This window comes from Corvus kubaryi, unplaced genomic scaffold (genome assembly GCF_017639235.1).
Source record: "Corvus kubaryi isolate FWS band 111438036 unplaced genomic scaffold, C.kubaryi_AGA036_p1.0 78, whole genome shotgun sequence".
NCBI classification, from domain to species: Eukaryota; Metazoa; Chordata; class Aves; order Passeriformes; family Corvidae; genus Corvus; species Corvus kubaryi.
The window spans coordinates 7,065,171-7,081,963 of NW_024582065.1; the positions used below are offsets into that span (position 1 = coordinate 7,065,171).

Sequence of the window (16,793 nt, forward strand, 5' to 3'; positions counted from 1 at the left end):
GCAAAAAGAAACTTCACAGCACAGAGACTAAAACATGAAAGCAATAAATATCTGGCTGTTTATATAAATCATCACATAAATATCTTGGCCGCAAATTGAATTGATTTTTTTCCCCCTGCTTTGTGCCTCACTGAGGCAATATTGATGGGGTGATGGCTTTGTGCATTACAGGAGTGGTTTTTCCCTCTCACAAGGAAATGGATGAAGAAAGTCAGCCCCAGCCACACCATGAATACAGAGCTCTTCCAAAGGCTGAAAAATCATGGAATGTTTGGGTTGGAAGGGATCTTAAAGCTCATCTCATTCCAATTCCCTGGGCAGGGATGGTTTCCACTATTGCAGGTTGCTCCAAGGCCACTTGTCCATGCTCAGGTGATGCAAAGGACTCCCACATGACCAGTACCAAAGTCATCAACCCCAGTTCGTGCTGGAAACCTCATGTATAAACCTTGTTTTTGGGATTTCTGCTAGATGGGTGGATGAAAGGACAAGGCTTGAGGACAGTTTGAGGCTCATGATGCCGAAAACCAGGAAAAATAATGGCACTGTCCTGCAGGTTGGGGAGATCCTCTGTGGAGCTTCATCCTTCCAGGTGGGCACGAGGTAACAAAGGCAGCACTGCCAAAGAGCTCATCATATCCAACTTCCGAGCAAAAAGCAGGAATTAAGGCAAAGCACAACCACGGCTCCAGAGGGGCAAGCCCAGCCCCAGTGTTTCCACCCCACAGGGGGGCCCGGACATTGAATTTCTCTGTGTCAGCTCTTTTTTTAACCAGGAAAAAGCCAGCTGGAGCAGGAAGGGATAAAACCACCGAGTCTCCGTTCATTTCAAAGCTGTTCAAAAACTTATTGCTCCACACTTGTGCATCCACACGCAGCATGTGCAGCTCTTTTCTCTCTGCCACGCTCCAGCAGCTCCTGTCTCTTTAGGGGCCGGGGTCCCACCACTGCTAACAGGGATTTAATTCGCTCTCGCTAATATTTTATCCGTGGTATTAGGTCATGTTTCCCTTTCCACTTGAAAGGCATCTCCAGCTTATTGGCAGCAGTGAAATTAATAGAGAAATCATTAGAAAGCATAAGGCTGAGGCCGTGCAAATCGCACGCCGCACGAGATTATTTCCAAACAATAAAATTAATTGGTGTCATCAGCCGCGAGCGGCAACGCCGGGAGAGCTCGCATTAAAAAACATGGAAGATTATTGACAGCCCCGTGCCTCCTCATACATAAAACATTTGATGGCATCATTTTATTTGATTATTTCCTATGCATGAAGGCTCTCCCCTGCACGGGGGATCGGAGCAGACAGGGAGGCGCATCTGGGACGGCGATGCCGCACCCAGGAATCGTCTGGAAGCCGGGGTGTTCGGTCCTGAGGCTCAAGGCAGAATTAACCAGGCTGGTTTTCAGGGAAAGTGGCTTCTTTCGGACACCTGGGCCACAGGGACTTGCCTGTTGCAGGCACTTCCAGGGAGAAAATCCCACAGCGAACTACCCAGTACTGGCACAACTCATGTTCAGCTGAACCCTGAACCAAATATCCCCCCAATCCTCCTAATTTCAGGTTTCCATCTCCCTGGGCTCTCCCATCCCACCCTGGAAACCAGACAACCAAGAGCAGAGGATTTGGAGCCTGAAAGTAGAGGATTTTGGCCCTGGCTACACTATTTCTCCCTCAATATTCAAAAATTGCTGAAATTTTTGTAAACCCCACCCACCTGAGAGAGGCAGATGAGGTGTGATCATCCGAGCAAAGCAGAGTGAATACATAGTGGTCAAAAAAATTAAAACAATTAATTCCAAGTCTTGAGAAGGCATGTGTGAATGTGTTTTGTTTGGGAAGAAAAAGAATAAATAGTTGCCTCAAGTCAGGATAATATTTATCCACACACTTCACTTTGAAGTTGAGCCCTTGCTGACTTCACGTGGCACGTGCACACACTAAGTCTCCTCGAGAAGAGGCTTTCCCAAAAGCCCAGCCTTGAGCAAGGAGAAGAAAGGAAACTGTTCAAAACCAGGTACTAATGGAGAAAAATAAACCTCATCACCAGGGGAATTACCACTGGCCCTCCAAAATCCAGAAGGGGATTTAAACAGTTTTATCACAGCACCTTCTGCAGATCCTTGGAGCAACCTCTGAGCTCACAGGACTGAATTTCGTGGCAGGAAAAGCAAACTGACAAGAGCAGCACAGTTAATCTCCAAGATAAATCCCCATTCTCTTGGTTGCTGCCATAAAGAGGAATTTCTCTGCCCTGCCTTTTCTTCCTGACATCACTTGGATGCATTTCCACACTTGGCAGGAGTACCTGGGGAGCTCTGGGCAGGGAAACAGGCAGGAGCAGGGACACTGACAGGCAGCAACGTGCTGGGGCTGGTGGCAGCAGAGCCCTGGAAAACACCTCCACATCCAACAGCCCTGCAGGAAACTCCTTCCCAGTCCCACGGAGCAGGGAGTTCGTCTCCCGTCTCCAACTTATTTCTGTTTTCTGAAGCAACTCCGTGTATTTCCCTTCATTATTCCTCCAGCAGAAACCACCAGTGATGGGTGGCAGTTTCTGCCCCAGCCTGGGCACCCCAAATCCAAATTTCAGCATCCAAACTACACCTTTTTGCAGTTCTCACAGGTTTCAGCCCAGCTTTGCTCAGCACATACCCAGGGGCAGGAAATCAAAGAGCCCTACCCTCCCCCAGACAGGAGCACCACGAGGGCCACGCTGCCATTGCTCAGCTCCTTCCCTTCCCCCCTCAGATGTTTTTCTTCCCCCAAAATTCCAAGATAATCACGCACCACAGATAATCATCGGTATCAAAACCCCTCTTTCACTTCACCCTCTGCAAACAACAGGAAGGAAAAAAGTTTCCCTCTCCATATCTTGCATCTCTTATCTTTCTCTCCATGGGTCCTCCAGCAGGTTCCTCAATCCTAAAGCAGGATTCTGAATTACAGCCTGGCACCCTTAATGAACACAACTGGGTAATGTCTCTTATCTGACCTTCCTTCCAGCTGGGTCACTCGTATTTATGGTCATGCTTCATTTTTCCTTAAGTGTGCCCTTGTTACCTCATTTACTCATTTATGTTTCAGAGGAGAACAGGGTAAAATATGGATTTAATGGACCTAGAAATAGAATGGAGGAAAACCACAAGAATCTAAAGATCTGCTTGTTCTCCAGACAGCTCCTACCACCAGGAACTTGCTGTCATTCGTTTTCATCGATTCTTCCCTCTTTACAAGCCTTTCTGTGGCAAGGCAGAGCTGGAAAAGCATCTGGGAGGAGCCAAGTGCCTGGAGTCAAACAGGTTTTGGGCCATTTTACACCCTTTTAGACCAGGCTGCAAACAGAAGTGTCTGCTGCAGCTCCTGCTGAGCCTTCACACAACCCCACAGCTCCCAGCACAGAGCTCTGCTTCCAAAAACCTTTCTCCAGCATCACCTGCCAGCCCAAGGGGCTTCATCCCATTTCAGCTGCTTCCAGGTTTTCCAGCACTGCCCTCTCCCTGCATTTTGAAGGTCCCTGGCACTGTGGAAACACAAATCCCAAAGATGAGCATCCCTGGCCACAGACCATCCCTCCCCTGGTCACTCTCTCCTTCCCTCCATCCAACCTTCCCTTGCTTTTTCAGCTCTCCCCCTTACCAAGGTGAAAACTGATGAGCTGCCAGGGCAGGGGGATGAGGTGGTGCAGGTTCAGGCTCTGTTGCTCCTCTGAAGGATAACTGCTCTTCTGTGAGCCATCGAGTGAGGAGAGGCACATTAAAATCACCGACCTGTGGAATCATTTAGCTTGGAAAAGACCTCCAGGATCATCCAGCCCAACCATTAACCCAGCGCTGCCAAGCCCACCACTAAAAGAATAAGGCAGGGGATGCGCCCAGAGCTCCTGCAAGGGACAGTGAAACCCCTTTATGTCCCCAAAGCAGCTGTGGAGGTGGGAGAGGTGCCCCCAGCACATTCCCAGTGGGAGACTGAGGCTGGGGCACCCCTCTGCCAGGTCCCACAGTGGGTATGGCTGTCACCACACCACGACTGTCCCCTCCCCTGGCCACCAGTCCTTGTCCCACACAGGGCAGAGTCATGGGGATGAATTTTGGCTCCCTCTCAGAGACACTGATCCAGCAAAATCAACTAGGATCCAGCCAAATGCCTCTGTAGTCCATAATCCACCCTTCAAGGAGGGTTCCTGGGGGGTTTTATCCTAAAGGAGGAGACTTCACTGTAGCCAAAGCCACTGTGCTTCAGGCCAGCCCAGTCCTTTGTGCATCCCAAGGGAAAACCACCTCTCCACCTCATCCCTGCTCCCCTGTCCAGCTCCCAGGCTGCAAACTGAGGGGTGAGGGGAACCCAGACAGGAGCAATCTGTAATTTTCCTGCACAAGTCTGCTTAGTGGATCCACCACAAGGGCTCTGGAATCAGGACCTGGTCCAAAGCTCCCCACTCTCCACCATTATGAATAAAACCTCATTTCTGGCATTTTAATCCAAGCCTCAGTCCCGCAAACTTTGTAATTCCTCACTGACTGAGTTTTCAGCGTCATTTTTCAAGTTTTTATGCCCTTGGAAATGCAGAAAAAAGCCTGAAGCATTGCACAAGTTACTTGTGCTCCTTACTCACTTGAAAAAAAAAAAACAAACCAACCCTCCAGAAACAGCCCTACAGTAGTGCTGGTTTTAAAATATCTCACTTTGAAAGCACCTAAACCACAGCCCCTGAATCCTCTGCAAGCCCATGCCCCAGCCAGGCAGCAGAAGGTCCAGAAGAGCCAGGAACTCCCTTCCTTAAGGGACAACCATGGTGAGAAGGCAAAGGATGTGACCCCAAAGAACCACCACAAAAATCCCTTTTCCCTGCAGGGTTCAGGGCTGGACATCCCCAAAACCCCCAGCCCCACAACTTTCCTACAAACCTCTTTCCTGAGCTACCACCTGAGCTTCTTCTCAGAGCTTTGCACCCACAGCTGTCCCAGCCTGTCCCAGTTTACCCCCAAAAAAACCACATCTGGCAGCTCCCCAGGAGAAACAGCCCTGTGAAAACACAGCCCAGCAGGACGCCAGCAAACAAGTGTTAACCCTTTTCCCTCCCCCAAATCCCTCCTTTTCTTCTCCCTTTTCCATCTCCCGTTGGCATTTAGGATCCCCAGCCAATGGAACAACCACCATGTCCCAGTCTGGCCGGGACGGACGGGGAAGTTGCGATCGCAGGACGGGCTGGACATTTCATCAATGCACAACTGGAATTTGCCAAGAGGCGTTTTAAGAGTCAATTCTTCACACTCCAGTAATTAGAACAATATTATGAAAGAAAAGGGCGGAGGGGGAGGGCAGGCAGCAGGGCTCTCACAGGGACTTGGCTGGAGGAGGAATGGGGCTGAGCAAACACCCAAAGTCAAGTGAGGCCCCAAGGCAAGAGTCCTTCACAGGATCCCTGCAGGTCGGACTTCAACCAAAAGCTTCTCCACTTCCCAGCTCTCCATTTTTCTATGCAGGCATGGTTTTAAATGAAATTTCTTATTTCAAGATCAAATACAGGGCTGATGAGCCAGACCCAGCTGCCTTCTGTACCTCAAACACACCATCAAGGTCAATGGGGCTTTTCTGCTTCCAGGCCAACACATTCAAGATCCTGCTACAGACTCTCCTAGTGAGTAATAAATCTCTGAGACATCATTAAAGTCTAATCTCATTGAGCACTTAGTCCCAAAAAATCAGGTTCTCACAGAAGAGCTGTCACCCAGGTCTACAAAAATCAGAACCACCTCCCCCAAATTGTTACATCATCTGAATATGCTTAAAATTATCTCTGTTGAAACAGGATGGAACATCCCAGCTGAAAAAGGAAACAAAACCAGACAAACCCACATGCTAGTGGATCCCTCTCTAACACCTCCCTGGCCACTGAAGCATCCTCTCCAGGGAACTAGAGGGCTCTCGTTGCCCTCCAGCATCCCACACTGGAGTGCCCAGTGCAGAGCCCGCACAGCCAGCTTCACTGGGGCATTTCCAGGGGCCAGAAAACTCAGTTTTGAAGGAAAACTCACTTGCTGTGCCAGTCTGGCCTGTGTGAGGACAGCCTGGGAGCAGGGCTGGTGTGTGGGGTTCAGGACACTGCACAATGGTTACTCAGAGCTGCTGAAAGTGGGACTCAGTCAGTTCAACTCACATCTGCGGCGAGCTGTGATCTCAGCCCTGCTGCTGGAGCACAGAGATCCCTTTGATAAATCTCTCTGTACAGGGACTGCAGCACCATTTCCGCATGAAAGAAATATATTCAATTTTTTTCAATAATCTTTGCAGTCCACTGGCTCAGAAGAGCGAGTTTCTCTCTCCTGCCAGAGAGCTGCTGCACTCCATCAGGCTCAGGTACGGGCAGGGGAGCTGCTGTCTCACACCCTGGCTCTCCAAGCGCTCATTTCAATCATTCCCTCAGCACCATCTCCAGTTGTTTTGTCTCTGGTGCGTGCCCTGAGCCGTTTGTCACACGGACACCCCTGAGATCACACTGCGCTCCAAATCCTCCCACTTTAATTCTCCGTGCACTCTGAAAGGTCTGTGTAAAGCCTGTGTAAGGGGAAGAAAATATCCTTTTTTTTTTTTTCCTTGAGAAAACTCCACAAAGCTGCACTTTTGCATCCCTCCTCTGCAGAGATGTGCATGTTTTCAATCACATGCACGAAATCCAGAGTGTTCACCTGCATGGGAACCCCTGCCCCGTGTGGGGGTGACATCCACCCCACCTCCAAGGAATGCACAACACCAGCAGCTCTGGAGCTGTCTCCCTGCTCCCACGAGGTGTGGGATAGCAGCAGCTCTGCCACTGCTTCTCACCACTGGCTGGCATCAAAATTATGCCCAAAAAATGAAGCCTTGCCCCAGGATTAGGAAGGGAAACTCCACGAGGACGCGCACGCCGCTGGCTCCACCTTCCAGCCCGTTTGCACATCGCTCCTTCCCGAGGTACTGAACCCCTTTTTAACCAAAAACTTCAGTCCCAGGCTGTGAAATCCCCACCACAGCTCCCTCAGCCTCTCCCACACAAGCCTCACTCATCACAAGGAACGACTGCAAACATCACTCAAGTCCATGCTGGCTCAGGAATTCCTAAAATTACAAACAAGAGAGGCCTGGAAGGAGAAATAAGAATTCTTGACAAAGGCCACAAAGTGCAATGCCACATCATTAGCTTCACGCAGGCTGCGTGGTGGCTGCTGTCCTGCTACCATGATTATGCTCTAATCCCTAATTAGCAGGAAGAAAACGATGTGGAAGAGGGGAACTCTTGCTTCCACACCATTAACACTCAGTGTAAATGAACTTTCTGCAGCAGCACCATCTGAGGCTCATTAAGTGGAGCAGCCAAGCACTGAGGGTGAGTCAGGGATGTTGTCCTGCTCCAGATGGGAAAGGATGTCCAACCATCACCTCCCTGGTTTGGAACCAGGCAAGGAAAAGCTGGAAAACAAGGGGAGATCGATATTTAAGATGTTCTTGCAGGTGTCTTGCTCATTCCAGCCTCCCCTGGGATGTTTAGAGAGAAGCTTTTCACATCAAATTGCTCCTGACCAGCCCTGGGATCCTGTGCTATCACCTGGCACCTTGCGTGCTGCAGCCAGCACACAAAGAGCATCCCAATACCCTGCAGCTCCAGGATATTCCTGGAATTTTCCACCCTTTTCACCCTCACCATCCTCTCCGCCCCTCCTGTGAGTGCACCTCAATGTGCACACCCATCCTGCAGCGGGCAGGTGGGAGGAATCACAAAACCTACAGGGAGTTCTTGAAGAAATATTTTAATTTCTGAAGGAAAAAGAGGGAGAAAAAAAAATCCCCTATCTGGAAACCCTCCAAGAACAAACAGGCAGCCCATTCTGACAGCCAGGGGAACAAAACAGTCCAAGATGGCTTTTTGTTTCCCCTTCAGCTTTCTCCCATGAGGAAGCGTGGGAGGGAGATGAGGAGCCTCCCCACCATCCCTGGTTTCTAAAGCTGTCCCTGCCTGGCACAGTCCCCACACCCTGAAGTCTCTCCAAATACAGGAGAATCAGAGGAGAATTCAGTGAGAAGTCAGGGTGCAAACAGCAAACCTCACCAAACCCACACTCTGCTGACACAGGTTTCAACACATTTGTGTCTGCACTGCTTACTTACTGTGAACCATGAACACCTCCCTTCCAGTGAGGGACTTTCCAAGGTAAAACATGGATCTGGCAGGAGCATGGCAGGGCCCAGCCTCACCAGCCACAGCCCATCTCCATCTCCCTCGGAGCACCCGGTCCTGGGATATCCTGGGGATGGGACATGGGACACCCAGGCTCCTCCTGGCATCAGGATGTTCATGTTCAGGTGTGATATTTCACTGTATTACCTTGCACCAACTCATCTCTGCCCCAAGAAAAATCACAATTTCCTACAGAAGCTTTTCCCCCCTCGTTTTTCTTTGCCCCATTTCACAGGGTGATGCTGTGCTCTGAGCACTGGGGATTGTGGGGTTCAGCCACTCCAGAACTTCCAGCCTGATGGTTTCACTTTTTACTAAACTGCATTTACACCCACATGTTAATCTGTTTCAAGAAATGATTATTATTATTTGCAAATAATAATTATAATTATTTTAAAACAATTATATAAAAATACATTAGATATAATAATTACATAAAAGAAATAATTATTTTGTTTACAAAAACCAAAGCGTTTGGTATTTGTAACCTTGGGACAGTCTCACCATCGCTGCTGCAAGAGGCTGAAGGTTTTAATGAAGAAAGAGAAGAGCTCATTACAGAATAAAAAATTCCTTTTATTCCAAGAGTCCCTGAAGTGATATTAGCTGGGATGTATTTCCTTCCTCTCCCGGAGCACATGATGCTGAACAGTTCAGCTCAAGTGATGAGAGATGCACTCACAGCACCAAGGCACACAAAGCCTGGCTTTGCCTGTTGGCATCTCGCACCCACAATGATGTCCACTGTATCATTAAGCCTCAAATACCCCATGACGTAATCAAGGAGGTTCAAACGAAACCAGACAATAGCCAGAAATTGTTGGATCACCCAAAAAAAAAGCCTGGCATCTTCCCTCCCCACTTTATGGAGACACACTTGTAGCTGTTTTAACACTCAGTTTTTTCCAAAGTTAGAAAAAAAAGTCCTTCTCTCCCTGATATTGTCTAAAAGGAGAACTCAAGACAAATCATGAAGGTACAAGAAAATCAATTTCATACACATTAAGGATATGCATTTATCCATGTCCTGATCAATACTTCGGATTCCTCGCACGTTAAAGCGTTTCCATCACTGCTCGAGGCCCAACAGCAGAATTCTCCCATCAAGGCTGTGAGAGTTACAGAAGATCCTGCCCACACTTGTTTGATCTGAAACATAACACCCCTTAGTGTGACCCCTTGGAAAAATACTGGGGAAAGCAGCCAAGAAGGGGGGGGGAAAGGCAAAACTTCCCAGAATGAACATTTTGAACATTTCTGGCTCTTTCAGTTGCGCTGAGAAGCTGCACATCTATAAACAGTCTGGAGTTTCAAGTAGGGGAGAAAGGGAGGGGGAAAAGCAGAGAATTTGCCACAACTAAAAGCTGCTCCTGCAGGGAATCCCAGAGGGCCACCAGCTGCTGGGATGTGGCATTTCCATCTGCTCCAGCGTGACCACCAGGAGGTGACACCAGGGCCACAGGTTGGTGGCTCAGCTCCCAGCTGCCCCCCTGGGCACAGCCCAGGAGTGTCACAGAGGTTCTGGCCTCAGGGTGCAGTGAAAGATTAACTGGCTTTTATCAGCAGTTTGTTGCCTAAGCAAGGTTTGAGGCTGTGGTGCTGTTTCTGAAGCCCTGAACACCCCAAAACACACCAGACCCAGCCCTTACAACACCAACTGCCCCAAGCAACTGAGAAGATCCAGTCCCTACCACAGCAATGCTCAGAGCAGGGAGAAATTACCAGGATTTGGAGCCTAAAAATGTCCATTCCTGGAGGAGTGGCTGCACCACCACATCCCTCATGGCAAACATCACCCCGGGAATGGCCTTGGCACAGCACAGCCAAAGGCACTGTCTGGTTCAGGCTTGACTGGCCCAAGAAATCTGTAATCCTGTTCAGCATCGGGATTTCCTGCACACATTTGTGGTGTTCCATCTGGGAACAGCTGCTGGACATACTGCACCTGCCAGCACAGCCCCACCAATGTCCTCAGGGTGACCAGGAGCAGGAGGGTCCCTGCAGCACCCCGATTCCAAACCATGAGCTCCCAAGCCCAAATGAACCCTCAAGCTGGTAAAAAAGAGGGAAGAATAAACCCAACCCGTGCTGCACTCATCCCAATGTCCAAATCTCCAGAACAACTCCAGCAAGGTCATCAAAACACAGGTGGCCAAACACTCGATGACGAAACATCAGCCACAGCTCCTGCAATGGGGGGTTAATTATCAACCCTGCACAGTCACAGCCCTGCACAGGCACCCAGGGCTGTCTTCCCCACCCCAGAGCTGGGCATTCTCCCTCAGCCAAGAACTGCAACCCCAAAGGCTCTGGGAAAAACCCTGGCGTGGGCACAGAATGCACCCGTGGCTCCTTCTTCAGTGGGGACAAAGTGACAGCAAGCACTGGGCAGGCAAGGGGTTAAAGTGGGTTTCTTCCAGGCAATGACACACACAAAAATCTCTCTGCAAGTCAGTGACTCCACTGCTCCCTCGGGAATTTGAAAAAAAAATACATAGAATATACACGCCCTTCTTTTGGAGAATTCTCCTCACTTCCCTCCCCACCCGCTGCAGTGACACAGCTATCCCAGAGATGTTCCCAGCTGCCACAGGATCCCCCTGGGCACACAGCCAGTGCCACAGAGCCATCTGAGGAGCTGGCACAGCGGGCCACAACACGGGAAGCCCCGTCCGGCTGCCTGGGCCTCCGGGGATTTGTCAAAATAAGGGACAGGGCTGGGATGGGACGTCCAGCGTGGCTGCCAAGCGCTGCTCGCCGCTCCCAGACACTATAGCTTCATGCACTCTGCGGTTCTTGGCTCCAGGAGGTCAGAAAAAAACCCTAAAAGTCAAAATGGGAAAAGAGGAGCTGCTGCCACCACCAGCAGGTCACAGCTGGCCCTGGGTTTGCTGCATTACAGCAGCTGTTCATCCGAAAGCTCTGCAGTTTTCACCTACCTATATTAATTCATATAAATCTCCCCCTTCTCTCTGCCCAAACTGTGTTAAAAAGGCACCCTTAAAAATACTGCTGCAGGGCTAGTGGCTTGTACATGACAACATGAGATGCTGGAGGGAGGGGAATTCTCAGCAGAGAAACAGAAACGCCAGCCACCAACTCTCAGTTATGAATCCCCTAAATAATTCTGACAGTGCTCCCCACCCTCCTGACTGAAACCGAGCAGAAAACGGAGTTTTCTGTCTCTCTGGCAGCAAGGTGGGGTGACATCCCTTTGTGACACAAAGGGATGGGGGGGACTGTGGCAGCTGAGCCCCTCCAGAGCTGTCCCAACCCACCCAAATGGATGGCAAGGTGGGATCCCTCACTTGGAAGATTCTCCAGCCCCGGTGCTGGGGATGGAACTGGGGACAAACAAAGCATCCGGTGAGGACAGGCTGGATCCCCCCAGAGCTCTCCAAGAGGGATCCACACCAGCCCATCAGCAGGAGGAAGGGGACACCCTTACACTAAAAAACACCCTGAATACAATTTCTTTGAATTTAGAAAGGGCACCCATCACTTCAACTCTGATTTCACTCCCACCTCCAAGGCAGCTCTTGGCACAGCCACCGGAGCGTGCCAGGCTCGCAGCCACCTCCCCACCACCCACATCCCCTCCCTGGCACTTCAGACACACGAGATCAGCCATGCCAAGCCCTGCCCCAGCCACACACCAGCAAAATCTTGGTGGCTTTAGCTGAGAGGGAGGATTGATCCAGACCCTGCTCCAGACCCTGCTCCAGCTGTGAGGTGGGTGCAACACTCTCTCCCCAACCTCTGGACCAGAACCAGAGTGGAAAACACAACTTTAATCTCAGTACCAGCATCTCCTCCTCTTTCAGCTGACCTGTGAATCGCTTCCCTTTTTCATTTTTAGAACAGCATCGTTTTGTATCCATGGGGCAGGGGAGGGAAGACCCTCTTCTTGCAAAAAAAAAAGCCTTTTTCAATCAGAGCAAGAACTTCAAAAGGAATTCAGGACGATTAAATTCACATCAGGAGGGCAGAGAGGAGTGGGAGGCCAATAAATGGCACGCTCCACAGGTTTATGAATATTTGAACTATATTTCTTTAAAAAAAATAGTACATTACTGCAAGTTATTTAAAATGAGTAACTCCTTTTAATGAACCTGGCTACCATCACGCTGACTAATAGAGTAATAAAGAGTTTAATCCATATTTATGTACATTTTATGTCATTACAGTTGGTGCCAATAAATTAGCAAGTCCAATAAGAGTTTGATTTTATACCATCACTGCTACTAAATGTGTAACAACACACAGTACACGAGCACCAGCTTTTTATTTCATTTCTTTTTTTAAGAGCCAGGCTGTACTAACAGAGACTGGGCACAGCAACCCTGCAGAATCAGACCCTAATTAGGGATGAGGAAATATGAACTGGGGTTTTACTTCTGCATCCTGCAGCCACGGAGAAAACACTTCTGCAGATGCCACTGGTGACTTATGGAGAGCTCTGAGCCACTTTAAAGGGATCAAATTTTCAAAAATATTTAAGAGCCAATTGGTAGAAAGCAATACAACCACATTTTTTTAAAGGGGCATGGGTAGATATACAGGCACCAGCATCTGGGATCACTTCTGGAAACCTCTGTCATGAAACACAGCACGGCCCCCACCACAACAGGATTGCTTAATAACTGGACATGGGGAAAAAGAGCTGGCTGTGAGCAATTTCAACTGGCCATGAGCAACTGGAAGTGGCCTTTGGGCTCCCCTGGGGAGCTGGGAGACACTGCAGATTGCGGGGAAGGTGACGCATGCATTTGGCAGGAGCCCATTCCCAGCGTCCCACGGAGCCAGAGACGGAGCTTTCGCGCTCCAGTGGGATTTGGGCTGGAGAAGCCCACATGGTTCACGATCCCATTTCACCAGCTGTTACCCTGCTGACAGCAAAAAGTAGCTTCCCAAGCTTAAAACTCAAGGAAGAAGCAAACCCCACACGTTCCTGGACTCCAGGAGCCCCCAGGCACAGTCGCTCCAGTGGGAGGGGCTCCATCGATCCCACGGCAGCTCCTCCTTGCAGAAGCCCTGGCTCAGGAGCCAAAAGGAGTGATGGAAACATGGAAACCTCTCTCAGAATAACAGCTGGGCAAGGCAAGACTGAGGCATCTGATTTTTCATCCTTTTTTAAAGCACCAGTGGTTTTCTAACACTAAAAAAACCCCGAAGATCCAAGGCCCTTTACGCAGAGGTTGGCACCACAAAAACGCCAGTCCCCGCCTTTCTCCTCGGTAATTACCCTCCAGCCATCCCAAAAGCTGCTGGTAATTGCTGTCCCAGTGGCCTTTTGGTTTGGAGGAGAGGAATAATTACCCCAGTGGCATCCAGAGGGGAAACACCCAACACCACTCCACCAAAGCCTCCCTGCAATTAATCGCTCGGCTGTTACTGTGCTCTGTCAGAAACTCCTTCTACATGGTGTAAGTGTCTTGTACCCAAAAAAATACTATTGATCGGAGGAGTGAATAGCTCCTGGAAGAATTTTTTGTGTGTGAAGTCTGTGTTTGGCCAGTGGGGACGTGGATTTGAGACTCCTTTTGCTCTCGCCGTGACTCAAAACGGAAAAGGAGCTCTGGTCAACAGCAGATTTTTCCCTGTTTATTTGCTTTGCCACTGCTGAACACAGATCTGAGGATAATGTGGGAATGAAAGGTGGTGAAGACAATGGGATTGTTTTGACAGGCTTCCAGAGGGATTTAGGGTGGTGCAGAGCTGGACAGCTGATACCTTCACCAAGCTGATAAAAAAAAAAAGAGCTTTTTATATAGAGAGTCTGTGCTTCCCACATTTTCTATGGTTGGTTGAGGATGACGACAACATTGAAACAAGCACGATGCAGGCAATAAAGCACATTTGGGTCTCTTGGAAGTTTATGACACATTTCTTTCCCAAGTCTCCAAAAAAAACCAGATTGCCATGAGGAAAGAGGGAGTGGCCAATCACCTCCCCAGGTTACAAAGCTGAATGCACCCCCAAAAAGTGAACAGGGGGAGGGAAGAGCTGTTCCCTAAGCAGACCAGAAAGGAAATCAAACTCTGCTCGTCAGCTGATGTGCTCCAGCAGTGTTTAACACCAGGCCCTATTAACAGGCATCAGAGGCAATCTGAAACTGCACAAAGCAAGAGACAATGTGACGAGAAAGCAGCATTTTAATTAGCAGCAGTTCCTTCCCCAGCCCAAAAGGTTCCTTCTGTGCACTCATATTCCCAGAACAACAACTGCCTCCTTGTATTCCATAAATCAAAAAAAACCTCATAAAACAAGGCACTGCAATTGCACATTCCACATAATGGTCCAGAAATAAATTAGGCAATAAATATCAAATAATATATCCCCATCAGCAGTGAAAATCTACTCCTTGGATAATCAGAAGGGAAGATGCCTTCCAGCAGCTTATGTCTGGCAGCTCGAAACACGTAAAACAATACAGAGCTTTAATAAATCTTTTATCACCTTTTCTGCTGAAGAATATAGCAATTGTCCTGGGTAATGGCTTCCCTGAGCCCTTTATCCATCAGCCCTGATGCAGTTGGTGTCAAAGTCAGGGGATCAGAACAAGAGCCACTTGTCAAAACCAGGCAGAGTTATCCTTGTTCAGTGTTTGGTGCCAACTATCACCTACAGCAACACGTTTTTGGGAAGCTCAGGGCACTCATTTCACCCTGCCCTGAAACTCCCTGACCCCACAGACACTCACTGGCCACGTGACGAAAATCAGAGGTGATTTCAGCAAAGCTATTTTGCTCTGCAGAGGTGGCAGCAGATGGGGAAGGACTGTGCAAGGTGTGGACCCTGTGCAAGGTTTGATTCCAATCAAAAACACATCCTTTAGAGATTGATCCCGGAGACTTCTCAATCTAAAGCAGAAAGCCTGAAGGCTTGGTCTCCCTCCCTTGAGGACACAGCAGAACCAACCCCCAAATATACCAAATCAACCCCTAAATACACTGAGGACACAGCAGAATCCTAAACACACCACGAGCACAGGGGAACAGGATCCAGGTTAAGGATGCAGAAGCTGCTCAGAAAACCACAAAACCTTTGTATTTTCACCCAAAACCTAGAGCACAAGCCCAGGGAACAGCCCCGGTGCCAGACTCATCCCTTCCCAGGAGCTCCGGAGTTAAGCCTTACCTTTCCGAAATCCCGCACATCGAAGAGGTCGAAGGGATCAAAGAGGTCGCTGTTCCTTAACCCAAACTTGTCGTGACACACTTTTAGGAAGGTTCGGATGTTCTTCAAGCAGAGAAACTGAGGGAGAATAAAAAAGAGAAAAGGAGGGGAAAAGTGAGCGAGACAGGCATAAATTGTAACTGAGATTTACCCAGTTAGATGCAAGACAAGTTAGCAGGGACTGAGAAACTCGCACTGCAAAGCCAGGCAGGAGTTTATTTGTTGTTTCTGAGGATGTCAGGCTCTGGCTGCCCTGCGAGGGCTCCTGTGTTCTCAGCTGCACACCAGGAACACAACGCCCCTTTGACAAACAAGTTTCTCCCAAGGTAGCGCCGCAGAAGGGCTGCAAAACTCAAGCCAGGACGTTTCCCTTTCAAGGTCGAAGGCAAAGATAAATTACAGCTGATGTTCCACAGAAGCCCAGTGTGGAACGTTTTACCATTTCCAGCATGATCCCATTTGGTTCCCTACAGAAGGGGCACGTGTTACAGCAACAGGACAAGGGGGGATGGCTTCAAACTGCCAGAGGGCAGGGTTCGATGGGATATTGGGAAGGAATTCCTGGCTGTGAGGGTGGGGAGGCCCTGACACAGGGTGCCCAGAGAAGCTGTGGCTGCCCCTGGATCCCTGGAAGTGTCCAAGGCCGGGCTGGATGGGGCTTGGAGCAACCTGGGACAGTGGAAGGTGTCCCTGCCCAGGGGTCAAACTGGATGACCTGCAATATCCCTTCCAACCCAAACCCTTGGTTATCCAGCGCGGTCGACTGGCAGAGCAACATTAAGTTTCTCTTTTTAAAAATCCTGTCTTTGGCTATAGCAATAGAAGGTTGTTTACCCACAATCATCAGGGATTCTGAAGCCTGAGGACTCCAGAGGGTCTCACTCCAACAGTGCTGCCTGGCAGCACAGGGGCTAAAGAAGAGAGAAATAAAAATCTGCTTCTTTTTTGCAGCTGCGTCACCTACACCCCTCATCTGCTGAGCCGGCCAATGAACTTCCCTTCCTTCTGCCTCCTCACTGCAAAATCCCTTCAATTTATCACTGTATCTTTAGGCAACTCTTCACTTTTTCAGCAAATTCCTTACAAATACCTAACAAACATGTTAGAATCCTAAGGAAATCAATCCATTAAAGGGGTGGATCACCCCCATGGGATCAACAGGCAGAGGAGCCAAGCTGCCTTTGGGTGGATTCCCTTGGCCTGGTTTTGTCACACAGCACAATCTCGGCTCCCCGAGCTGTCATCAAACACACCCCATGTAAAGACACCACTTGCAAACTTCACCTAGGGTTCAAAGCAAAAGAAAATAGCTTAATTTTCTTTTAATTAAAAGCATCAAAGCAGAGTCTTTGGGGCTGTGGTATCTCCAGAGCAGTGGCCCAGGCGCAGCTCGTTAT

General features: G+C 49.2%; 1 protein-coding gene across 8 annotated transcripts in view; it reads right to left on the bottom strand.

Moving 5' to 3' along the window:
- The window catches only part of VAV2 (vav guanine nucleotide exchange factor 2), a 124,050-nt gene that overhangs the window by 80,173 nt on the left and 27,084 nt on the right, over nucleotides 1-16,793 (bottom strand). For 7 of the 8 annotated variants that reach the window (XM_042052093.1, XM_042052096.1, XM_042052095.1 and 4 more), the window contains exon 2: nucleotides 15,358-15,474. The exons of the other annotated variant lie outside the window; for it this stretch is intronic. In XM_042052093.1, the coding sequence (XP_041908027.1) occupies nucleotides 15,358-15,474 (117 nt within the window). The remainder of the gene's footprint in view (nucleotides 1-15,357; nucleotides 15,475-16,793) is intronic. 8 annotated transcript variants of the gene reach the window in all.